This window comes from Pipra filicauda, unplaced genomic scaffold (assembly GCF_003945595.2).
Source record: "Pipra filicauda isolate LSUMZ 115617 unplaced genomic scaffold, ASM394559v2 scaffold294_size920599_pilon, whole genome shotgun sequence".
Taxonomy (NCBI): domain Eukaryota; kingdom Metazoa; phylum Chordata; class Aves; order Passeriformes; family Pipridae; genus Pipra; species Pipra filicauda.
In genome coordinates, this window is record NW_024104414.1 from 376,830 (window position 1) to 403,134 (window position 26,305).

Below are 26,305 nucleotides of genomic sequence, written 5' to 3' on the forward strand. Positions count from 1 at the left end.
TTGTAATTCTGCTAGAATAGCATTTCTGGTTGTTACAAAGGCATGTTTGAGGGTGTCAGAGAGCTAAAAATCATGAAGATATACGTATAAGGCAGCCAGTAATTGTCAAAGTGGCTTCTAGGAATCATGTGGGATTGTTTTGCAGCTCTTTGTTCTCCTGGGTATTTCTAAAACCTCAAGCCACAGAGGACGTATCTCCTTGGAGAAGCTTTAAAAGGCCATACAGACACTTGGCTCTGTTCCCACGGGCCTCACTGAATCATTTCTTTCCATCTTACCACATCCCCCTGTTTGTTTTGTTGAGCACCCTGAGATATGTGACAACCTCAAACTGAGTGTGCAGGGTGACACACTGAGCAGGGGGATGATGGAGGTGACAGAGCAGAGGCAGAGGACAGTGACCATCACAAGGCAGAACAAAGCTCTCTCTGAAGGGAGATGCAGAATCACCTGAGATTTTGGAAGAAACCAAAAGGGCTGTGGCACGTTGGAGAGGTTGCAGGTTTAGCAGCTGTAAGAGAAGAAACTTTGCAGCCTGAGGAGGAGAATGTGGATGTGTGAGAAGTGGTTCTTGTTTAGCTGCTACTGAACCTCCTTTGAGCTCCTCTCATCACCCAGCTGTTGGCTGTTATGTCATTTTGTGGAGATTTAAAGATGATTCATGTCAGAAATTGTGGATCCAGCCTTGCCCAAGTTCAGGCTGGTGTTACCCTGGGAGGGTGGAGACCACAGGGACAGTAAGAGGTGCCACTGCAGCTGGTGTAGCAGTTGTCCATGAAACTTTGGAAGAGAACACCTGACTCACCTGTGTTATGGACTGAAAGTAAGTGTCTGTTCCTGTATCTTCTTTTCCAGAGAGTTTTGGTCCAAGCAACGGGCTCTGCTCCGAAAGGAGCACAGATGCAGCAAATATCTGTTCCCAGAGTCCAGCAGGTTCCACAACAGGTAATAAATAAATATATCTAGGGTGGGACACCACACAGGGACCCCACATCCCACATGACGTTTGAAACTGTGCCACTGCTAGAAAAATCTTAATTAAAGAGTGTTGTGGGCAATCAAAAAACTGGGATCACTCTCCTCCTTTCTTAGACTGATGGATTCGTACATTTGGAAATTTGATGGATTCATACATTTGAGGATTTGATGGATGCTTTCAACTGCCATTTTAAAGCATTTATTAAATCAAATTTAAATTAAAAGCAATCCTACTCGGTGAAGATATTTTAGAGGTGAAGTGTTCAGGACTTTTTTTAATTACACAAATAAATTTGCTGACTACACATGGCTCCAGAGAAAGGTTCAGTGCCAGAGAGCCGTGCAATTGTTTTTATTTATCTGAACTTTGCCTTTTGCAGCCCTTGTTTTCTAAGAAACTAGGGATATGTGGTGCTGCTCTGTGGGGACACTGAGTCTGATTCCTGATTTTTTCTTTTAGCGATTTTTTATTTGGTTGCTGAGTTTCAGGGGGGAGAAAAACTTGACAGAGGGAAACTACATCCCTCCCAGAGCAAAAAAGAGGGGGCTGGGGTGCAGTTGCACACTGCCAGTCCCCTCTGAAGGAAAGGCTGCACCATGATCTCACTCCTATTAGTCAGCGCAGAACCAGCCCCAGACACGTGTGCAGGGGAAACTCAGCTCCGTTGTTTCCACTGCTCATGGAGCAACAACTTATTTATCTATTTTTATTTAGCCTTTGAAAATAAAAATGTCCTTTGGGATTCCTTTGGAGGGGGAGGTTGGTTGGTTTATTTTTTTCTTTTAAAAAGAAACCCTAAATGTCAAGGTAAGGTTGACAGTAGTATAAGGAAATCTGCAGTTTCTCCTGCTCTTCCTAAGCAATCCATAACTTTTTGATGTCTGTTTCAGGTGCAGTCTGTGCAGCACGTTTATCCAGCCCAGGTCCAGTATGTGGAAGGAGGAGAAGCTGTTTATACCAATGGAACCATGTAAGAGTCTCTCCTTGGCTGTAGCAGAGCCGTGTCCCCTCCCAGCTCCCAGCCCTTCCATCCTCCCAAGCTCTTTCCACCCTGACATTGCCCAAGGATAAAAGGAGGGAGAGGAGGAACAGTCGTTTCACATGTTATGTTGTGTTTGAGGGTGGTTTCAGCCAGACTCCAGCCTTGGAAGAGCTGTTATCCTCATGGAGGGATTGTTCTCCAGGGAAACCTGATCTGGTGTTCCACTCTGCCCAGGTTTTCTTTGCTTCTGGCTCTGCTTTAGGAGCCAGGGCGTAGCTGAGAGAGGAAGAAGGGGGTGTTAAAAGGTCTCATAGAATCATGAAATGACTGGGTTGGAAGGGACCTTAAGGTTCATTTCATTCCACCTCCTGCCATGGGCAGGGACACCTTCCGCTATCCCAGGTTGCTCCAAGCCCCGTCCAGCCTGGCCTTGGACACTTGCAGAGATGGGGCAGCCACAGTTTCTCTGGACAACCTGTGCCAGGGCCTCCCCACCCCTCTAGTTTCCTCCTCCTCCTGTCTTCTGTGCCCCATTTTGGGCCTCCTGCCCCCTGGGATGCTCTTGGCCTTCCTCACCCCAGTTCTCTACAAGAGCTGCCGAGCTCCGCACTCTGCCCTCACCATGGCTCCAGGGCTGATCAACATTGTCAGGACTGACTTTCATAGAATCATGGAATAACCTATGTTGGAAGGGACCCCCAAGGACCATCCAGTCCAACTCCTGGCCCTGCATAGGGCACCCCAACACCCTGTCCCTCGGGGTGTTGTCCAAACGCTCCTGGAGCTCTGGCAGCCTTGGGGCTGTGCCCACTGCCCTGGGGAGCCTGGTCAGTGCCCAACCACACTCTGGGGGAAGAACCTTTCCCTGAGATCCATCTCAACCCCCCTGGCACAGCTCCAGCCATTCCCTGGGTCCTGTCCCTGATCTGAGAGAGTGAAGATCAGAGCTGCCCCTTGGGAGGAAGCTGCAGACCTTGAGGAGTCTCCCCCAGCCAAGTGCCCTCAGCTGCTTCTCAGCCCCTTCCCCTCCAGACCCTTTCACAGCACAAGATCCCATTTCACTGCAGCAAATCCCACTGACAAGAGTCGAGGCTTTTTCCCAGAGGTGCTCCAGCTTCCAGAAACTATTACCCGTGGAATTCCGTCTCTCCATGCCCTGACCCTTGTGTTCCTTGACAGACGAGCCGCCTACTCCTACAACACCGAGGCTCAGATTTACGCCCCCAGCAGCGCCGCGTCCTATTTCGAAGCGCAGGGAGGAGGAGCTCAGGTGACTACAGCGGCATCCTCTCCTCCTGCCATTCCCTCTCACAACATGGTGGGCATCACCATGGACATTGGGGGAAGTCAGATCCTCTCCGGCTCAGGAGCCTATCTCATTCATGGGGGGCTGGAGAACTCTAGACATTCCCTGTCACACACCTCACGCTCCTCTCCAGCAACGGTATGTAGCCCTGCAGGTGTTGCAGCTCAGGGGCCAGGAATTGTTCCAAGGGAACTGAAATCCTTCAGAAAATAAAACTTCCTGTCATTATCAATGTCTATAACATGCCATAAGTGCAAGAGAGAGAATAGACACTGGCATACTATAATTTTCCAGTTGGAGTTTGGAATGTCCCTCTTGCTAAGCAGGAACTGGTCAAACTTCCCAATCACTGAAAATATGGAGCATAAGAGAAAGTCCTCTGTGGTCTTGCTTTTTTTTTTTTCCCCACAGGCAAAATATTTTGGCTTCCCAATTCAACACATTTGTCTCTATGTTTTCTACCAAATCTAACATCTGAACATGGGGCTTGGTTTACCCAAAATAATGAAATGTATTTTTAATTATGAAGAGACCTGGAAAATCCTTCATTAACCCAGTGGATAATTAGCACATAAATTTTGTCAAGCTGATCATGCCAAGTGCACAGTGATCAAAAAGTCTTTGTATATATATCTTCTACACCACTGTGTATTCTCTCCCTGCCATATGTTACAGAAAATGTACTTTAGGGGTAATACTGATCAAACAGAAGTGTTTTAAAGCTCTCCTTTTTTAAAAATACTGTCTCTCCAGCTGTCAGTTAAGTGCCAGAGTGCTGGAAGCACAGCTGTATAGCTGTATAGGACTGGGGGGTTGTAGATATTCACCCAAAACAGCCTTTCTGCAGTTAGAGGCTCCCAGGGCTTTGATTTGGGAATCTCCCAAAGCAGCTACCAGGAGTGGTGGAAGCTCATTTTGTGGGACATTCCTCACCTTCCTTTCCAGACTTATGTTTGTATGTTTGCATATAAATATAAATATAAACGTAGGTGTAATGCAGTGTGTGGGCCAGAACATAAAATGTGTGAGCAGCATCACCCAGGGGAAAAAAACCCAGGAGCTGTTTGCTACTGAGGGCTCTGGAAAATCTGGCCTATTAAGTTGTACTTTCATTTCCCACAGAGTTTTAGGATATAAACTCCGTGTTTTTTGAATCATTGTGCCTTGAAAGGTTCTCTTGATCCTGGAGTAAATGTGCTCTGCCTTAGGTAGAAACAGGGGAAAAGTCCTAGGGAAAATTACGGATACTGGGTTAGCTGGGGTTCAGTTCTTGGATGAGAATTGTGTGAGGGTGTGTATTTTAACTGTTCATAGTTAAAAATTAGCATTGAACCATTTGCTTTTTGCTCAAGCGTGTTATTTGGAAGGAAGTGGCTACTGATCTTGTCACCTGTGTGGGACTGCGTCTTGCAAAGCTGCACAACATCACTCTTGGGTTTTGGGGTTCTTGTTGTTTGGGATTTTTTTTCTTTTCCATGGTGATGGGCACAGTGTAAAAAGCCCAAGTAGAAAATGTCCCATGCACAGATTTTTTGTGCAGTCACATGAGGTAAGGCTGTTCAGTAAAAAACATGAAATATTAGGAAGTGACTTTTATGGAAAGTCACTTTATCTGAGATAAATTCCCTCTGTTTCATGTAGGGATGAACTTTCTGAAGGTGTTTTAACACCAAATGTCTGTGGAGGGGCTGAAGAAGGTGGAATAGTGCCTGGCAGACAGTCCAGGGATGTGTCTGTGTGTGGCTTTCAGTTCTTCCAGCACAGTCTAGGGTTGGAGCGGGATAGAGCAGAACCATGATAACTGCTTGGAATTCCACATAATCATGGAATCATTGGGTTTGGGTTGGAAGAAACCTTAAAGATCATCCAGTTCCACTCCCTGCCATGAGCAGGGACACCTTCTACTAGCCCAGGTTGCTCCAAGCTTCGTCCAACCTGGCCTTGGACACTCCCAGGGATGGGGCAGCTTCTCCAGACACCCCTAATAAATGTGGGTGGCTTAAGGAGAGCAGGGACTGAATGAAATCAATGGGCAGGAACATTATTTTTCATTGCAATGTCCTGCCTAAACAGGGAATGGGAAAGGCTGGTGTTAAAGAGACCTGGCAAAATGTGGTGGGGCAGGATTAGAAGTGTTGTGGAGAGAAAGGAAAGTAGAGCTCCTGCAGATGGTCTTTGCATGTGGCCTTGGGGTGCAGTGCAGAGGGGATGGATGTCACAGTGGTCAGTGGAGGGAGGGCTGGGCAACATGGGAGGCTGCTGCCAGGAATGAGGAAGGAGAGGGATTAGAGTTGGGTGGAGAATGGGATGTTGAGGGCTTGGGGCAGAGCTGGCACCAAGACCTCAAAAGCAAGGTCTTTCTGGAGGAGACAAGATATTTCCAGAAGAGACCGGGAACAAGGGAGTGCTTCAGAATTATCAGTGGCCTAAGAGCTACCTCAGGAGGTTGAGGGATGTTTGGTAAAGATTGTATGTACACTAAAAAAAAACAAACTTCAAATATTTAAAGAAAGCTGTCTTCCATATCTGCTGGAATAATGATGCTCTGCTCCATCTGAACAGCACATGGAACAGCCCTGTTCGGTGTCTGTGCCAACACAGCACTATTAATCTTCATCTAAATTAGTCTGTAGCAAGAGAGGAAATCCTTGAGACGTCCCATAAGTGGGTCCTCAGAGCTCCTCACCTTCCTGCAAGGCTGTTTAAGAGCATTTAGAGTTTTCCCTGTAATATTTTTTTCTGCAAATGCAAAGTGTTCATTTGTATGGGACACTCACCAAAAAGGAACAGGCAGTGTTTTTGTGCTTGTATAACAGGGCTTGCTAACCGGCTCAAGGAGAGGAAGGAAACGGGGTCTCCCTCTAGCACTGACTCATTTCCTGAAAGCTGTGTCAGCAATCAGGCCTTGGTTCCTCCTGGCACACCAGTGTGTGAGAGCGTTCTCAACGGAAAAGCTGGGCTTAGACTGACCCTGTGTTGAATTGGCTGATAACATCTTGAGAAGTGCCACTGTGGAGGCACTTTGGCATGGAAGTCAAGGGACCTGTGCTTGGACAGTGTCATGTTCAGACCTGGATATGGCACAGAGCTTGACTTTGGTTCTTGGATGTTACTTGAGAAGTGGGATCTGATTTGTTCTGCTCTCCCACCTTTTTGACAAAGCTTGGGTTTGTAAATGTCTGGTTTATCTCAACCTTTATCTTCCCCATGCAATGAGTCAGTGCAGACTGTGAATGTGGGAAGGAGGCCCTGGACAGACCATCTGCATGTGCATGTGCCCGCAGAGGAGATGTGTGTTAAATGAGAAGAGATGCTAGAGATAGTTCTTCTGGCTGATATGTGCTACCTTGTCCTGCCTGCGCTAACAGGTCATGGATAACAGGGGTTTGAGAACATCCACTGGAAAGAAACAGGAGGTTCTGCTTCTGGCAGTCCCTTAATGTGGGTTTCTTTGGAGGTTTGAGGGGGTTATTTTATTTCCTCACTTGCCAAAAGCTTCAAGAGGAGCACTGGGGCTCTGGGATCAGCAGCTGCCTCTAAGGAGTTTGCCAGAGTTTGTCAAGGGAGTCCCAGGAGCAGAAAGGAGAAGACAACACAAGAAGGGTCCAGGTGAGGGTTGGGGCACAAGGCAGAAGCCACAGCTGGGATAAAGGTAGAATGGGAGCCACACAGAGGGAACAAGGAGGCTCTTGAGGGGCCAGAAGGCCTTACCTTGGCTCCTCTGAGTTCAGTAGCATCAAGATGTGCCATCCTGTCTTCTGGGGAAGAGCACATTTAATCAAAACCCGGCTTCTTCCTGCAGAGTCCCTTTGCAGTTCTCCTCAGTGTCAGAGAGCCCTTATCCATTCCAGCTCATGCCCTCTCTGTGTCAGCCCTCTTTGCACCCATTTTATTGAGTTTTTTTTAGTTTTTGACAAAATATTAAGAGGTTAATAACCAAACTAATTCCTGTCAGTTCTCCTTAAGAGGCAAAACTCTGCAGCAAGTCTTTGTCCTAGTGCAGTGGATCTGTGTGGTGATAGTTTGGTCTCAGCAGGAAGGGGAAAGGAGAAGGAAAATTGCTTTTTTTAGAAATGGACAATGCTTTTAGTGGAAGATAAACTCCCCTGGTCTTGCTCTGTCACCCCCGTGGTGGTTCTTGCTGTGTGTCCATTTGCACGTCCCAGTAACGCCTCTGCAGCTTCATCCACACGGACTATGCTCATCTGTTTGCCTCTTTTTCACAAGCTTGTTGATATAAAGCATTAATCATTCAAATATTAATAAAGACATAATCCTGGCTGTTGCTAACTATCTGATTTCCTTTCTTTTTCTTTCCTTTTTTTTTTTGTTTTCCTGTGCACATTTTCTTTAGCTTGAAATGGCGATTGAAAACCTACAAAAAAGTGAAGGGATTACATCACACAAAAGCAGTTTGCTCAACAGCCATGTAAGTTATGATCAGAATTTACAACCTTTTCCCTGCTTTGGTGGGAGAATTATTTGTAGCCCTTTGGTGTATTCAACAGCACAAGTCCCTCAAAGTGATTGAGCTGTACTGCCCAAAACAGCCCATTCCCAAGGAAAAAGGGTCTGCAAAAAGTGCCCTGGTGATAATGTTTGTTGCTGAGATGCTCTGGAGTCTGTTAACTGCCTCTGACTTTATTTATTTCATCTGCCTTGCAATGGAAATTGCTCGCAATTAGATAAACACGTTTGAGGAAGTTCATTCAGTGAAACTGAAAAATGGCTGGAAAATCACTTGTAAATCTGCAGTGATGACTCGGTGTGAATGGTGACAGATATCAAATATCCCTCAGACAGCACAAACCAAAAGCCTGCTCCTGTGAATGCCTTTATTCCCTCTCTCTGTGCCTCAGGAAGCCCATTCCTGTTACAATGCTGTGCTAAATCCATGCGCTTGCCCTCCCTCTCTGCACTGTGCCAACAATTTCCCTGCTTTCTGTGGAATTCACACTGTTCTCCTGGACCTTTGTATCCTGGTTTGTGGCTCCCATGCAGTAACACTGAGCAGTGAGCACATACCTGGGTGAGATTTGAAGGGTTTAGTTCAAGTCACATTGAAGTCGTTGGACTTGCCTGGACTTTGCTGTGTTTGGATTAAGCTCAAGCATGTCCTGCACTGATAAATCACAGTGCACAGAGTGGTGCTTCTTTATTTTAACAGATTTCCTTTGGCTTTGTATTTGGGGTCAGATTTGTTATCATTCTTAGGTCCCGAAAAAAAACCCCAACTTTGGCTTCTTCATTGCGGAGAAATAGCCTGAGAAAACAAAAGGAATATTAAACCAGTCTGATTCTCCTAAGCTGATGTCAAACTCCAGGCCAGGGCTCCTGGGTGAGCTCAATCCTTATTTCAGCTGGTGGACACTGAAGGTTTCTGGTGGTCGTTGGGGAAAAACAAACCTGCAGGGTCAGGCTGGTAGTTCCCATTCTGAGCATTCCTGTGCATCCCTCCCATCCCACGCTCGCCTGCCCATGCCAAGAGTGCTGTGCAGGTTCATCCAAGGATCATGTTGTTCTGCAGGATTTTTCTTGTTTCTCCCAGCACAGAGCAGGATGGGTGGGTCATGATGTGGTGTTGAAGGAGGTTTGAAGAAATCCAGGAAAAGGGCAGAGGAAAGAAAGCAAAGATCTCACCTGACCACAGGCTGCACAGGATGGAGCTGGAGCCCAATCCAGCCTCTGATCAGACCTTCCCCACCCTTGTCTTGCAGAGTAGAAGTACAGAACTCAATGTCCCTCTTCTGAGGGCACAATTCATGCGTTGGCATGAGGTTTAAGTGCTCTTAGAAGCTTTAAAGCAAACAAACTGCTTCCTGAGCATGTGTGGACATATCCACTCTCCTCTTGTCCCCACTGAAGGTGCTGCTTCAGGACAGACACCCCAGGCTGGGGTGGGGCATTCCCTCTGTCAGGGCACAGAGCCTGAGCTGAGGAAACTTGCTGTCTCATGGACCCCCAGTGTCCTTGCTCTGCCTTTCCAGAGCATGGAGTGATGTTTGCGGACACATGGGAACATAATAATATATTATAATAATACACAGTGTCTGTAGGAAATGCAGCACATTGAAGAACCAGACCAGGCAGACTCTGGTTCTAGAGAATTTTGGTGCCATTCAGGGGGGGTTCTTCCCCCAGAGTGTGGTTGGGCACTGACCAGGCTCCCCAGGGCAGTGGGCACAGCCCCAAGGCTGCCAGAGCTCCAGGAGGGTTTGGATGATCCTCTGGGGCACAGGGTGTGACTCTTGGGGATGGGCCTGTGCAGGGCTGAGGGTTGGACTGGATGATCCTTGTGGGTCCCTTCCAGCTTGGCATATTCTGTGATTCTGTGATTGCCAGGGAGGCTCTGCAGCCTCTGCCTGGGGAGGTTCTAAGAACTCATCTGAGGGACCTGAGCTCCCATGAAAGTGAGCCCTAATCTGAGTAGGAGGCTGGACTGGAATCACAGACTGGTTTGGGTTGGAAGGGACCTTAAAGCCCATCTCATTCCAACACCCTGCCATGGGCAGGGACACCTTTCACTAGACCAGGGTACTCAGAGCTCCATCCAGCCTGGCCTTGGATGTTCCCAGGGATGGGGCAGCCACCACCTGGAGACTGGAGATCCCAGAGCTGTCTCCCGGTGCAGGGTGTGGGACATCCCAGTGAGCAGCAGCGCTGAACCTTTCGGTGCATCTTCCCCAGCACGTGCTGTGGTACAAGGGATGTTTCAGTTCCCACTTCTTCCTGGTAAAAAAAGAAAACAGAACACCAGACAGTGGATTCCCCATCCCAAATTCCACGTGGCTGACACATGAGATTGTCAGGCTTGTGCAGGAGGACCAGAGTGAAGGAGCAGGTGACTGATTTGTCAAGGCTGAAAGCAAATTCCAGCTTGACCAAAGCAATAGGAAGTGGGGAGATGATGCTAATTGCACTTAATTGTGACTTAATTGCTTTGAGCCTTAAGACTGCAGAGTTTTTCATTCTGTTCTTTCCCTCATTTTAAATTTGGCATTTTGCACATGTGTACATTCTCGGGATAATGGTTTATTTCCTGCCATCAGCAGATGTTTCATGCCAGAAATCTCTGTTGGTTGGTTTTTTGTTTTTTTCTTTTTAAAGAGAGGACAATTAAAGGTATCTCAGTCAAGAGGTAACTTTTTACACAATACCTTTTAACCAAAATCAAGGTGAAATGGAGCCACACTTCATAACTTAATTTGGCTTAAAAACTCTCCGAGAGGTTATTTAAGAGCACTTGAAATCTCAAGCATGGAAGGTGAAGCTCATGCTGATACTCATAGACACGGGATGTTTCTGATGGAGTCATGTCACTGTGTGACCGGAACCGAGTGACCCAGCGTCCCTAGGTCAGAGGATTATTTAATTGCCAGTTATGAACTTGCAGATGATGCAAAGAAATTGGAGAAAAATTGCTACAATTTTTATACATGAGTACCTAAAGCTAGAGTATTTGGATGCTGTAACCTGCCTGAGGCCCTGTGGCTCCTGGATATCTGTAGCACTTGTAGGATTAGGGGGACAATGTAGTTTTTCCTCGCTGCCTGTAGAATGAAATACCAAAAACCACAAAATAAACCCAAAAAACCCCCATTGGAATTCTTTCCTGGGGGTAAATGGCTCCATCCTAACTCTGAGCTGCACTGAACCTGGATTTAGAACCTGCTGCTCATAGTCTCAGCTAAAAACACCTGAAATATGAACCACAAATTGTTGTTCATTGGGGTTTTTCTGTATTTTCTAGAAATATCCATAAGAACCTCTCCAAACCTGGACCTTAAAAAAAAGTGTGTTGATTTTCTCAGCCAACAACACGTATGATTTCTTCCATCCTTAACAAGCCATCCTTGGATCAAACAAGGATGAGGTTTTTGCTCAAGATTTTAAAGGAAAACAAACAGAAGAAACAGAAGTTAAAGTAGAAATGAAAATTAAATGTTCCCCTGCAGTGCCTGTAACAAACACAGCAGCATATGGCTGCAGAGAGATTTTATTGGAGCCTGATCGTGGCATAAACAGAAATAAAACTGGAGAATACCTTATTGTCACACAAAATTCAGAAAATAAACAGAATAAGGGATACAAATGGAGAGAATCTTTAGTATTCTCATTTTAAGTGCTTGAATTTGTTGTTACTATGCAGGAAAAGCAAAAATCATGTTTGGAAAATTATTTCTCTTCTGACAGATTTCTGTTTCAAGCTCTTTTGTGCCTTTCACAATAGATTTCTAATTCAACAGTGGGAATTCATATTGTGAAACTCTGTAATGTTTAAAGGAATATAAAAAGACATTTGCAGGAAGAGAAAGCTGGAAGATGAAGGAAATCTTCTAGAAATATCGGGGATTAGAATAAAAATGCCCAGGGTTAATTTAAATCAGAGAGTTTTACTTATACATGAATTTTTCCATAGTAGTGCAACTTTTATATGTTTTTTCAGCCTTAAGGTTTAGGCAATAAAATGCTGGTACACATTAAGTATCTGCCATAGGATAAATAAAATAAATGGTTTAAAAATTTCAAAGAACCTTAATAATTAATCTTTTAAATACAGGGGATGGGCCAAAATTAGCACAGATTTGGGCTACTTAAAACTGAGTTCCTGCTGATCTTTTATGCCAAAACCACTGGGCTCCACTTTTGTTAGAGAAAGCTGAGAGGGTGGAGGTGGCTCAGGACTACAGGAAGACTTTTGGGGCTTCCAGGGATGTCTCTTCTGCAGAAGAGAGCACAAAGGATCATTAGGGATCATTAGCAAAGACCATCTCTTAGAACTTTGGGGTTTGGAGGTCAGAATGATCTTTGTGGAAGATCAAAGAGTGTCTCAGGTGATGAGGAAAGGTGGGAGGGTGACAAGTAGCTCTGTAAAAAGCAGGACAAAGGTGAAAATGGCCAAAGGTTTTTCTTCTTCCAGCTGTGGCAGCCCCTGCTCTGCTCCAAAGGCCACCAGAACTGGTGGATCCAGTCACTGGAACTTGTGGTTGGTTTGAATCAAACCCAACTAATGAATCACAGAATTCCAGAATGGTTTGGGTTGGAAGGGACCTTAAAAATCACCTTGTTCCACCCCCTGCTGTGGGCAGGGACACCTTCCACTAGCCCAGGTTGCTCCAAGCTCTGTCCAGCCTGGCCTTGGACACTTGCAGGGGTGGGGCAGCCACAGCTTCTTTGGACAACCTGTGCCAGGGCCTCCCCACCCTCACAGGGAAGAATTTCTTTCCAATCTCCTATCTAACCCTGCCCTCTGGCAGTGGGAAGCCATTTCCTCTTGTCTTGTTCCTCCAGGCTGTTGTCAAAAGTTCCTCTCCAGCTCTCCTGGAGCCCCTTCAGACACTGGAAGGCACTTTGAGGTATCACTCAGCCTTCTCCAGGCTGAATGAAATAGTTTTTACTGCACAGCTTTGGATTCAGCTCATTCTGTGCAGCAGCAGTTTAAATTTGGATCTGTGAATGAGCCCCACAGCACACTCAGTCAAGGTGCCAAAAAGCCTTTGTGTGAGAGTAAAGTGGGATATGAAACACAGAAACTGAAAATAACTCACCGGAGTGAGGTGTCAGAGATGTCATCACACAGCTCAGGTTGTATTTTCACAGAGTTATTGATAGAAAACTCCAGTCTCGTGGTGAATTGGGACCCTGAAGTTTCATCAAGAGAAAAATGGGAGAAAAGAGATGAAAACTGGAGTAGGAGTGGAGAGGACTTGAGCGTGGGCCAACGTGTAATCCATGTGCCTGGTCAAATCCTACTGATTTCTAGATTAAGTCTGTGCTTAATTCCAAGATCTACTGGAACCATTAGTTGTAAAGAGATGGTGTGGCTGATATTTTGGCATCCACAACCTGAGTGTGTTTTGCCACTGATCTGGTGGGAATGCAGCTGGTTCTGGGGGAGCTGTGCCTCCCACACAGGCAGGGATGGAGGTCTGGGCAGAGAGGGAAGCCTGGAAAATGTTAATCCCAAACATCCCTTGGGACAGTGAAAGGACTCTTACCAACACTGTAGATATTAGTCCATTTGTACATCTAGTTTCTTCCCAAATTCCCTTAATATAACACTTATTTCATTGATGCTGAAGTCATTTAATCAATTAAAGAAGATTGGAGGCTTTGTCTTTTTGCATTTTCATTCCTGTGCTGACACAGTGAGCAGGACCTGCCCTTTCAGACTGTCTAGGCATAAATAATTTATATTAAATGCAAATTTTAATCAACAGAAAGGTCAGTAAGTTCAGATAGTAAATTCTGCAAACTAGATGGATCCCCTCAGATTTTTAAGGTTGCTTTGGCAACCGTTTATTTTATTTTTAAGGGAGCAGTTGCAGACATGCCAAGCTTCAAATTAATAAAGACTTTGCAGCAGATTTGATTACTCTAAAATTTATTCCTCTTAGGCAGTATCTTAAAATCTTTTTTCTTGGAAAACACGAGTTCTTACAGCTTTATTTTGGCTCTGCAGGAATTCAGCTGAACCCCAGGTGGACACTGAGTTGGCAGGAGGGGTGTATTTAATGCAAGAAGTGACAGCACTTTTGTTTGGGTTGTTACCTTTGGGCTGGGGGTTTTGCAACCATAAAAAAAATGATCAATTATAACTTATAAATTATAAGTTATGTAAATTAATTTGTATAAAATTAATTTGTATAAATTAACAACTCAACATTAAGTTCTCCTGAACTCCTGAAGTCTGACGGGCTTTCTGGATGTTTGATAGTAGGCTCTACTTGACGCAGCCCGTTTCAGCCCTCTTTAGACTTCCATATTATCTGTTTTTCCATACATAAAGCTCCAGTGGTTGTTGGATAACTATGAGACAGCAGAAGGTGTCAGCCTTCCCAGGAGCTCCCTGTACAACCATTACCTGAGGCACTGCCAGGAGCACAAACTGGATCCAGTGAACGCTGCTTCCTTTGGGAAACTCATCCGCTCTGTGTTCATGGGACTGAGGACCCGGCGCCTGGGAACCAGGTTGGTAGGAATCTACATCGAAATAAGAAAAAAAGCCTTCCTGCAACTTCTCTCAGGTGTTCTAAAAACCTACTGAGCATCATTTAGCAGGCACAGGTCATTTTGAGATCTACAGATACAACCGGCCATGATCGTGTGGGATAATAACCTTTATTTGAACTGAGGCTTCTTCTCATCCCTTTAGTATCTCATTTTCTGAGAGAACAGCTGGAGCTGTGCCAGGGGAATTGGGATGGATCTCAGGAAAAGGTTCTTCCCCAGAGGGTGCTGGGGCACTGCCCAGGCTCCCCAGGGCAGTGGGCACGGCCCCAAGGCTGCCAGAGCTCCAGGAGCGTTTGGACAACGCTCTGAGGGACAGGGTGGGATTGTTGGGAGTGTCTGTGCAGGGCCAGGAGTTGATCTTGGTGGGTCCCTTCCAGCTCAGCATATTCTGTGATTCCATATTGTCTGAAAAGAGGAGGTAATTCACCCTCACAGTTGTTGCTGCCACCCAAATTCTGGTTCAGTGAAGCCGTTTCTCCCTTTGAGTCCAGTAAAGATCCTTCGTAACAGAATCTTTGATACAGACAAGCTGTCGAAGTTGTAAATGGTTTATTTCTGAAATCCCCAAAGCATCAGGCTGAATCTTGTGAGAGGATTTTTTTTCTTTTAAAACATCAAAGATCCGTGGGATGTTACAACAAAAGCATAGCATGAGAAATACACACACAGATGTGTCCTTCAAGGGAGCATCCAGAGCTTCTGCACAGCTGAGTGTGCATTTTATCGCAGCTTAGAATATAAAAAAATAGGTAATATACTAGAGAAAAAGTGGTTTCTCTGATTGTGTAAGATTTTATAATAAAAATTCAAGCTTAGATATTTGGGCTTCTAAAGGAGAACAAAACCAGATATGTCCAGGGCATTGCACAGCTGGAATGTGGAGGCAACAGTTGTAGGAAGAGCAGTTTGGATTTCTGTAGATTGGGTCAAGTGCAAGAGCTATGAAATAATTTCCTTAGATGAGAGAAATTCTTTCATTCCATCAAGGATTAAAGAAAAAAACCAGCAAGCAAAAAACCCACTTAAAATTGCAAATGAGCAGGTTGGGAAGGAGATAGTGAACCTAAATAAGTATGGAAAGAACTGTCCACCACTATTTTCTAATTTATTATAATTTTAGATTATAAAGGCATCTTTTATTTAATTTGCAGGCACTTAAAATCACTCAAGACAGGGCTGAACACGTAGTGTCTAAAACCCTTTTTTGCACTGACTGAACAATTGAACTGGCCCTTGAAAAGGGAAAATTCACCCAACAAAAGAAGTTGGGACAAATAGTCCTCTCTTAAATTTCTCTAATTTCACTGGGATTGAAAAATTCCAGTTTGGTGGAAAAACTTCAACTGACACGTCTCTCTAATGTGATGGAATCACATTCTGCTAAGGAGCATCACAGCAGCAAAGAAGAAAGAATTTCAGCCCCCTGTGCTTGCAGAAACCTTCCGGTTTTTCCAAAACCTTCAAAAATGAGCAGCTCCAAGAACAAAACCACATCAAAACCTGTTGCTGCGAAAGTTGTGGCACCACAGAGACATTTTTCTTATCATAGTTTTCTGTCCAGTCAGGCTTGTTTTATCCAAGCTTAGATAAAGATGGAGGTTTGTTTTTATGGAAAAAACAAATCCTTAAACCCTAATCAAATAGCAAAGTGTCCCCTGTGGGCTCTCTGTCATTCTGTTTAATAACACTTTGTATTGTAACTTTTGCCTGCTCTTCCCCAGTTGCCATGGAGCAAACCTGGCTGGGTTTAAACGTGGACGTCCCTGAGTTTGGCCACACATGGGCTTAAATTTTCTAAGGGGTGATGGCATTTATTAGTTCATGACTTCAGCCACTGAAATTGCTGCCTGAAGCTGGGAATATTGTCAAAACAACCTAAATTGCAGGGCCACTTACAATGTCAATGTTGATACTTCCAGGGGGAACTCCAAATATCACTATTATGGGATCCGCCTGAAGCCAGAGTCTCCGCTGAACCGTCTGCAGGAGGACGCCCAGTACATGGCCATGAGGCAGCAGCCCATCCACCAGAAGCAAAGGTAAGTGCTCCCAGGGCCTTCCCAAAGAGCTCAGTAGTCCAAATCCTGGGAATTGGCTTTGCTTGGGGCAAAGGGGGAGAGTGATGAGCTTGAGTTCAAACCCAAATGTTACTTGGAGCAGTGGGAGGGTCCAAAACCAATTCCAGTAGATGCCCCATTCCTGGAAATATTCAAGGTGAGGTTGGATGGGGCTTTGAGCAACCTGGTCTAGTTGAAGATTTTCCGGCTCACTAAATGGCCTTTAAAGGACTACATGGCCTTTAAAGGCCTGTTCCAACCCAAACTATTCTGTAATTCCATGGAATGGCATTTATCTCCCTAATCTGTTTGCCAGCACTGTAAGTGCCACCTTTCCCAGCATGCCTGTAGCCAGACTGGTTCAGGATCTCAGCTATGGAGTTCTTGTGCCAAATCAGTGTAAAGGACTTGGGGGTTGTGCTGTGTTTGGGTGCATTTTGGTTTTTGTGCAGAAGTGCAAGTTAAATAGTGCCATGGTTAGTCTTGTGTCTGAGCAATTTTAAAGATAAAATACAACATGCATAGGAATTTGGAATTGCCTTCTGGAAGCATGGACACCTCTGGTGGTTGCTGGAGTGAAAAAGGAGCAGAATTTATTTCTTCAGCTCCCAAACAGAAAGTAAATGCAAAAAAATGCAGAAAGTCAACTCCTAAGACAGAGTCTGCTCTGGAACCCACTCCATTCTGCTTCTCTTTTTTGTTTTTTGGTGTCACCTTGGGCAAACCTCTTAACCCCTGCAATTCTGTCTTGGGGAGGCTTTTCAAAAGTTGCTGCTCATTTTCCCCCTCCTCTTGAGTCAGAGATAGAGATGCTCAGCCCTTGACACATGTTGTCCTTGAGTGTCACCTGATGAACACACAGATCTGTACAAATGTGTTGTAAATAACATGTACGTGTTTGCTGGTGCCTGTGTGAATCCTAAACCATGCTCTGAATTTAGGTACAGAGCAGCCCAGAAGATGGATGGGATGGCAGAGAGTGGGTCCAACAGCAACCCCCACACCACACCGGAGCAGTCAGTGGCTGCTCAGAGTCAACACCATCAGCAGTTCATAGGTGAGGACACTCTTTTAATGATTAATTATTCACGTCTAGGATTTTTTTCTTGTCCAGGAAAACCCAATTGTATCCTAATAAATCTACAGTATTATATATTTCATATATAGTATGTATTCTAATAAGCTTTTGTAATGTCACGCTTGCAAAGTTTATTTGCTGACTCCTGTCCCCCCAGAAGGGTTTTTTCCTTCAGCCAACAGGTCTTTTGGTTCCCTCTTAGTGTGTTTTTAATCCATCTGGTTTTATCCAAATTGCATGGAAGAGTGGAGGTTCTGCCAAGCCTTACCAGAGGGAGAAAAGCAATTCTCTCCCTTGCAGAGGCTACAGTGCATATCCAACTGGAGATGATCCATGCAGACCTTCTCCTTGTGGGACAGACTCTCTGGCCCTGCTGGTCCTGGATCTACATGTCTCCATCGCCTCCAGCTGAGACAGCAAATCCCAGCCAGCTCTGTGAGCTCCTGACACCTCTGCTGCCCAATTATATTTCCCATTGTACTCTGAAAATACCAGAGAGATGGTTTTCAGGCTTCAGAGAAAAATCTAATGCAAGTGTGGCAGATGAGAACAATGTTCTCTTGTTTCTTTTATTACACACAGAAAGAAAGCATTTTCCTTTCCACACCGAATAAATGGGCTGCAATTGTTTGCTTTTTTCCCAGTATAACAGCGTAAATCAGGGAAAAAATCGATTATCAGTCTCATTTTTTCTGTTTCATCCCAACTGGATCATGAAAAAGCCACCAGTGACAGCAGCACCTGTATTCCAAGTGTGCCTAACCCTCAGCATTTTCCCAATGTTTTTTTTCCCTAGATGTGACCCATGTCTTTCCTGAGTTCCCAGCCCCTGATCTAGGGAATGTCCTCTTACAAGAAGTTTTCACCTTGAACGACGTGAAAACTCTGCAGATTCTTTACAGGCGACACTGTGAGGTGATTAGTTGGGATATTATTTGGTGATTATCTGATTTATTAATCAATGTGGGACATAACTCATGTGCTCACTCATATTCCGCTCTTAGGAAAAGCTGGAATATATAGGGAATGCTTGATTTGTGAGGAATTACAATTCAGATATTGTGCTTTATGTTATTTTTTTCACCGTGTGACCTGTTTTATGTTACATTGATTATCAAAACAATGCCATTTCCATTATTTTTCTTGTAAATTATTTACTGTAAATGGCAGCACATGAAGTGTGCGCCAACACTGTGTTGACACGGGGCTGACAGAGCTGCTAACGAGCTGTGTTCTTTGTTGTCAGGCGACTTTGGATGTTGTAATGAACCTCCAGTTTCATTACATCGAGAAGCTCTGGCAATCCTTCTGGAGTCCGAAGGCACCACCTAGTGATGGTCCCACTGCTCTGCCTTCCAGGTACTCCCTGGCCTTCCACTGGTTCTCAGTGATCCATTTCTTGGTGATTTTTTTTCTTTTAAAGATGAATGAAGTGTTTTTCAGCTCCCTTAGGCTTTTTGAGTGCTTTGGAGAACTTGAAACTTTGGGCAATGCTCTCGGGCACAGTGTGGGATTGTTGGGGTGTCCTGTGCAGGAGCTGGACTCGATGATACTGATGGTCCCTTCCAACTCAGCATATTCTGTGATTCTATAGAAGTGTTTAATATAATGGAAACACAGAGTTCAGACCTCTGAGGAAAGTGTCTGCTCTGATTATAGAATTATGGAATCATTAAGGTTGGAAAAGCCCTCTAAAATCATCAAATCCAACCATCAACCCAGCACTGCCATAGTCACCACTAACCATGTCCCCAAGTGCCACATCCATATGCCTTTTGATGATGACTCCACCACTGCCCTGGGCAGCCTGTTCCAAAGCCTAAGCACCCTTTCAGTGAAGAAATTTTCCCAATATCCAATCTAAACCTCCCCTGGGGCAACTTGAGGCCATTTCTGTCACAAGTCTGTACAAGTCTGTACTCTTCATTTTTACTGAGGATATAAGGATTTCCCATATGGATGTTTTCTATTCAGAAGAAAAATGGTAAAACTTCGAGTAATAAGCAAAAAACCCACAAAAATCCGTAGAATATGTTCTCATCCAACCACCAAGTCTTCTTCCTTCTGAAAATATTCAGCATTTGAAGGTGTTAAACACCTTGAAAATGTTTGTAATGTCTCTCAATATCAGTTAATCTGCGCCTACATTGGCTGCAAACTTTTTGTTCCCAGTGATACAGCTCAGCAGGTTTAGAGCAGAGGGGAAAGGTGGGAAGGTTTCGGAAATATCTGGGACTGTAAGAAGAACTAGCTGAGCCCTTTCTTGCTGAAATGCCTGTGCTGAAGCACAGTCCCCACGTCCACGTGGACAGGAGTGTGTGAAAGGCAATGAGGCAAAAGAGGGAAGAGGTGAAGGCAGGAGATGTGGATTTGCGGGAAGACTGCCCAGAGCTATGGCCCCATGGATGGGGAGCTGCTTGCAGAGACAAGACCTGTACAAACAATCAGACATTTCCTTTTGAAAGATACCTGAAGGCTTTTTTTGTGCTGCAAATTTGGGTTAGTAATAAAGAAGGGTGAATGCACTGAGTGCAAAGCTGCTACTCACCCAGTGTCCCTCCTCCTCCTGCAGTGAAGAAGAACCCGAAGGGACCCTCCCAAAAGACAAGCTGATCACTCTGTGCAAATATGAGCCCATCCTGAAGTGGATGAGGAGTTGTGACCACATCCTGTACCAGGCCCTGGTGGAGATCCTCATCCCTGACGTGCTCCGACCGGTGCCCAGTGAGTACCCACAGCCCCATCCCAGAGCATGACTGGTGCTGGGGAACTGGGTCTGACAAACATGGAATCATAGAATGTTTGGGTTGGAAGGGACCTTAAAGCTCATCTCATTCCACCCCTGCCATGGGCAGGGACACCTTCCACTAGCCCAGGTTGCTCCAAGCCCCGTCCAACCTGGCCTTGGACACTTTCAGGGATGGGAGATGACTCACTTCCCACAAAGATTTCCCTTGTAAAAACTGATGTAGAGGTGTTTGTTTTGGCTAAAATGTTATGGCAACAGCAATATTCCTCCTGCAGCTTTGCTCTGTCGTGGTATTTTGTGGCCCTTGGGAATTCCCATTCCTTTTAAATTTGGTGTATTACACGTCACATCTCCTGATTTTGGCTGGGAGTCAGGTAAAACAGCATGTTACACACACATGGAAGCACAGCCGATCCTCGGGAGTTGTTTCCTTGGAGATCACATCTTTTTTTATATGGAACCATCCTGGAAAATAGGGGTCAGCTTTTATTTGGGAGGTTAGTGATGGGATATTAAGGATTTTCTCTCTGATTTGGCTCCCCAGTGAGGTGCATTGTGTCAGTCTCCACAAAACCTCAGCTTAGGCCTAGACTGGGCCTAGTCCTGGAAAGTCGAACAGTACTGGAAAGCTGTGTCCCCCTCAGGGCTGTTGTCAGTCATATGCTGGGACACATAGGTGTCTTTGAAGAGCAGATTTCACCATTTGGAAAGTGCTCAGAAGGACCACAAATAAGAAAAGGATAAGAGAAAATAAAAATAATGAAAAATCATAGAAACCTTGAGGTTGGAAAAGACCTCTAAGATCAGTAAGTCCAATCATCAAAGAATAAGAACAAGAATAAGAATAAAAATAAGAACAAGAATAGGAATAAGAGTTTGAGTAATAACATTAAAGAACAAGAATAATTTGAGTGTGTATCAGAACCCAGCTAATTTCCTTGATGCAAAATCAAGGTCTCAGCTAACCAGACAACAGGCTGTGCTTTCCCCAGCAGTCCTAAGCTACAAAGTGGTCCCCAAAAATGACACAGAACAGCCTTTCTAACTTTGCAGCCTTCTTTGCAGGCACACTGACACAGGCAATCAGGAATTTTGCCAAGAGTTTGGAAGGGTGGCTGATGAATGCCATGAGTGAATTCCCCCCGCAGGTCGTGCAGACCAAGGTGAGCACGGGCGCGAGATGGGCTCAGTGTACGTCTGCATGTTGCAGTTTTCCACAGGGATTGGAAATCCTTGCTGGAGTTGGGCCAGTTTGAGTCAGTTCTCAGGATTAGCACAGTGTAATGATTAATTCTGAACCAAAATCAGCAATGAGTGGGAGGGCAGGTCGGGCAATTCCTTTGTACCAGAAGCTGATGCTTCTCTGTCCATGGAGCCATTTCTGCATTTCTGCCATTTCTTCGAAATTGCAGATGAAGCTTTGTGTGAGAAAATCATAGAATATCCTGAGTTGGAAGGGAACACCAAGGATCATCCAGTCCAACTCCTGCCCTGCCCAGGACACCCCAACAATCCCACCCTGTCCCTCAGAGCGTTGTCCAAACACTCCTGGAGCTCTGGCAGCCTTGGGGCTGTGCCCACTGCCCTGGGGAGCCTGTTATCCCTGCCCTGGAATGAGTCTGTCCTGGAAAGCACAGGAGGGAATGGCATTGCCAAGTTCCAGTAGGAACCAGTAGGTTCACTAGGAACACAAGGTTCCTACTCCCTTTCTCCTAAAGCCAGGGATTCTTGCAGCCTGTTCCCACCTTGCTGGTTTCTGTGGGAGGCAGCATGTGAAAACCTAATAGTTTAAAGAAAACGAATAATAGAATCAGAGAATCATTTAGGTTTGGGTCCTTCCACCTGATTCACCTGCTCTGTGATGAGCACATTTTACCTGGTGGGGCATCATGTTGCCCAGGCAACCAGGGAGACATCATGGGAGAGATGAGAGTCATTATTCCCTAGAAACAAACCCAAACTAAGCAGCACCTAAAGAGACCAGCTGGTTCGCAAACCACACAGTGTCCTCAGCATGTTTCACAACCATCTGAGCCAAAGGATTTACTGAGTTATTCTGAGTGCTTGGCACAAGGATTAGGTTGGAAACGACCTTTAAGATCACCAAGTCCAAGCATTAACCCAGTACTGCCAAGTCTGCCATGTCCCCAAGTGGCACATCCAGATGTGTTTTGAAGACAGCCGTGAGTGGTGATCCCACCACTGCCCTGGGCAGCCTGTGGCAGTGCAGGGTGTGCCTGGAGCAGGGTTTGCCCCCCCCAGCCCCACGTGCTGTGTTGCAGGTGGGGGTGGTCAGTGCCTTTGCCCAGACCCTGCGCAGATACACATCCTTGAACCACCTGGCCCAGGCTGCCCGGGCCGTGCTCCAGAACACCTCCCAGATCAACCAGATGCTCAGCGACCTCAACCGCGTTGACTTCGCCAACGTGCAGGTAACTGCCCCTGGGTCGTGTTCTTTAGGGCTGGGGCTCCACAGCCAGGTTGTAGGCACCACCTGATTTCGACCACTGCCTGATTTCCAGTGCTAAAAACCAACTAAATGAACAAGTTGATGGGTTTTGATGTTACTTTTCCATGTAAGTTTTCCAATCTCGCTGTGAACGGTGGAGGAGGTACTGAGGAGCTTTTGTAAATAAGAGTCATAGAATCTTATTTATTTGTTTGTAATCTTATTTGTAAATAAGAGTTGTAGAATCATTAAGGTTGGAAAAGATCTCCAAGATCAACAAGTCCAACCTTCAACCAAACCCCACCATGTCCTCAACTCATTTTTTGAACACTTCCAGGGATGGTGACTCCACCACTTCCCTGGGCAGCCTGTTCCCAGGCTTAACTGCTCCTTCAATGAAGAAAGAAGTGCTGCCAACAATAATATAGTTTAATAATAACATTATACTGTGGATGGATCAGAGACAATATTCAGAGCTGGTTTGCAGCCCTTGCCTACTAGAAATGAAGCTGCATTCCTGGGCTGGGATACAACACCATGCAGGTTTGGCATGAGTAACTATCAACCCTTTTTCCCGAGCAGGAACAGGCCTCGTGGGTGTGCCAGTGTGAGGAGGGCATGGTGCAGAAGCTGGAGCAGGATTTCAAGCTCACTCTGCAGCAGCAAAGCTCTCTGGACCAGTGGGCCAGTTGGCTGGATAATGTTGTTACTCAAGTCCTGAAGCACCATGAGGGCAGTCCCAGCTTCCCCAAGGCAGCCAGGCAGTTCCTGTTGAAATGGTCCTTCTATAGGTACATCTCCTTTCTCATTTTGGAGGTATTTCTGCATCGGGCTCAGGGCATGTGGAGAGCTCCTTGAAAAGCCAAGGCCACGTTCTTTAACTGTAAAACTGTGGTTAACTGTGGCTCTGGTACAGAAGGGAGTGTTGTGTCTCCTGTGTCCTTTCAGGACAGGGATAGAATCATTAAGGTTGGAAAAGACTTCCAAGATCAAGACCAAATCCTGCCATGCCCAAATAGGACAAGATGCTCCATCAACTTATTTCTTAAAGTGATTTGATAATTTTGGGTTAGAGGCAGAAGGGAATAAGTTGGAAAAGACTTCCAAGACCATCAAGCCCAACCTTTGACCAAATCCCACCATGCCCAAATAGGACAGGATGCTCCATCAACTTATTTATTAAAGCAGTTTGACACTCTTGGGTTAGAGGCAGAAACAATCCCACAGGGGCAGAAACAATCCCACAGTACCTTCAGGGTCCAGAATTCAGGGTGAAGAATCAGACGTGACACAAGTGCGAAACACGACCCAAATGTTGTTTCCTGGCCATATTCCAGCTCCATGGTGATCCGGGACCTCACCCTGCGCAGCGCCGCCAGCTTTGGGTCCTTCCACCTGATCCGCCTGCTCTATGACGAGTACATGTTCTACCTAGTGGAACATCGTGTGGCCCAGGCGACCGGGGAGACACCGATCGCTGTCATGGGAGAGGTGAGAGTCCTTCATTCCCCAGAAACAAACCCAAACTAAGCAGCACCTAAAGAATCACAGAATCAGCCAGATTGGAAAAGACCTCTGAGGTTATCGGGTCCAACCCATGACCCAACATCACCTTGTCACCCAGACCATGGCACTGATGCCACATCCAGTCTGTCCTTAAACACCTCCAGGGATGGTGACTCCACCCCCTCCCTGGGCAGCCCATTCCAATGCCCAATCACCCTTTATGTGAAGAACTTCTTTCTGATGTCCAACCTAAACCTCCCCTGGTGCAGCCTGAGGCTATGTCCTGTTGCCCTATTGCTAGAAGAGCCCCACACCCCCCCAGCTCCCCCTCCTGTCAGGGAGTTGCAGAGAGTGAGGAGGTCTCCCCTGAGCCTCCTCCTCTCCAGGCTGAGCCCCCCCCAGCTCCCTCAGCTGCTCCTCACAGCACTTGTGCTCCAGACCCTTCCCCAGCCTTGTTGCCCTTCTTTGGACCCACTCCAGCCCCTCCATGTCCTTCCTGAACCGAGGGGCCCAGAGCTGGACACAGCACTCCAGGGGTGGCCTCACCAGAGACACACTTGGTTCACAAACCACACAGTGTCCTCAACATGTTTCATAACCAAAGGATTTGCTGAGTTGTTTTGAGTGTCACAAGGATGGAGCTCCTGGAGCATCTTCCATGAGCTGGTGGATTTTGGAGCAGCTGGGCCTTGGAGGCCTGGAGGAGGGAGAAAAAGGATCTTCTACTTCTCTCCATAACCTGTGGAGAGAACCCTGACTTTGGGATTCCTGCCATCAAACACTAAGTGAAGCAAAAAGGTCCAAAAGTTCCTTTCAGTAATTGAATTTCTTCAGGCCTCTGCAAGCTCCAGTGTTACATGCACAGTCACACTCTCTGTTTTTGAGGTGAAGAAGAGAAATTATGGGTTGTTTGTGCTGTTTGTGAGGGTTTGGGTTTCTTTTTGTTCACCAGTAAGGCAGCAACTGGTGCCTGGCTTGCAGGCAAGCCCTGTCCTGCCTAGCTGGGGCCACATCCAGTTTTTCCCTCTGAAATGCAGAGTTAAAAGCCCCAGCTGAACCTGTGACAGCAATATAGAAACTACTGTGAGATTAAAACTGAGCTCATTTGCTCCTTGAAGCTCATGCTGTTTTCTTCCTTCCAGGGAGCTCATGTGGGGAGCCAGGCAAACCAAAGCCTTTCCCTTCCCCTCCCACGCTGCCGCTCCAACTGCAGCGCTCTGAGTTCCCACTATTCCCTCTGAGTTCCCATTGTTCCCTGCAAAACCTCTGCCTTTACTGATATTAAAGGAACATGAAAGACTTCCTGCAAAACCCAGCTGTGGGAGGCTTTCCTCCCTCAGTTTTTTCCTTCATTAAACCCTTGCAATATTCCTGCTCTCCAGGAGGAGGCTGATTCTTCCCAGCAAAGGAGGAGGAATTGTGTACTTCCATTTCCATTTAGCTTTCTCTGGAGCTCTCCTCAGCTTCTGCTGCTGCCCACCTTTCCATGACTTTTCAGCATTATTTTTGTAGCAATTTGGTGTTTCAGACCTTGTCATTGAGAGAGACAACACATCTCCAGAACCACAGGTACCCTCAGCTCTCTGATTCCAATTGGCACCGTGGCCTCACACACCACACACTCTCTGACATGACTGCAAAGGCTTTGCAGAGAGGTGGAGTGAAGGGAGAGCAGGAGAGGGGAATTGCCCAAAAGATGCAAAAGGCTGGAGAAAAAGCGCATCCTTTGCACTCTGACATCACCTGGGAGATGGAAAAATTTCTCCCTCTGGTCTAGAGCTTGATACTCCCCTGGATTGGGGGGGAAGGGGTAGTTTAAATGGCAACAAGAGGCTTTCCCCTCCCCCCCCCAAACATGTGGTTGGTTTTGCTTTCTGCTCTCCATCACCAGCACTGCTGATGCTCATGGTCTTTCCTGGGCACTTTTGTTGGAACTGTTTGGTGATTGAGGCCATTGAGCAGGTCTGGCACTTTGGGTCTGCAAAGCCTCAGTGACCTTGTAACTCCCTTTTCTTTCAGTTTGGTGACCTCACATCCCTGTCTCCAACACTGCTGGACAAAGGTACACGAGGGAAGTCCTCTGGGTCAGGGTGGGAGGGGGATCTTCATGCTGGCTCTTCCAGCCTGCTCTGCTGGGAAAAAGCTCCCCTTCCCTCTGGTCCCCTCTCTGATGCTGAGCCATGTCC

At 46.0% G+C, this 26,305-nt stretch overlaps 1 protein-coding gene across 6 annotated transcripts in view; it reads left to right on the forward strand.

Moving 5' to 3' along the window:
* The window catches only part of RFX2 (regulatory factor X2), a 64,606-nt gene that overhangs the window by 36,302 nt on the left and 1,999 nt on the right, over nt 1–26,305 (forward strand). For 3 of the 6 annotated variants that reach the window (XM_027715441.2, XM_027715442.1, XM_027715445.2), the window contains exons 3-17: nt 856–945; nt 1,870–1,949; nt 3,141–3,405; nt 7,622–7,696; nt 14,057–14,238; nt 16,200–16,319; nt 17,279–17,394; nt 18,212–18,330; nt 18,662–18,774; nt 19,988–20,139; nt 21,230–21,327; nt 22,447–22,596; nt 23,196–23,404; nt 23,951–24,104; nt 26,139–26,181. In XM_027715441.2, coding sequence (XP_027571242.1) covers nt 856–945; nt 1,870–1,949; nt 3,141–3,405; nt 7,622–7,696; nt 14,057–14,238; nt 16,200–16,319; nt 17,279–17,394; nt 18,212–18,330; nt 18,662–18,774; nt 19,988–20,139; nt 21,230–21,327; nt 22,447–22,596; nt 23,196–23,404; nt 23,951–24,104; nt 26,139–26,181 — 1,966 coding nt within the window. The remainder of the gene's footprint in view (nt 1–855; nt 946–1,869; nt 1,950–3,140; nt 3,406–7,621; nt 7,697–14,056; nt 14,239–16,199; nt 16,320–17,278; nt 17,395–18,211; nt 18,331–18,661; nt 18,775–19,987; nt 20,140–21,229; nt 21,328–22,446; nt 22,597–23,195; nt 23,405–23,950; nt 24,105–26,138; nt 26,182–26,305) is intronic. The other 3 variants (XM_027715447.2, XM_027715446.2, XM_027715448.2) reach the window with 3 other exon arrangements.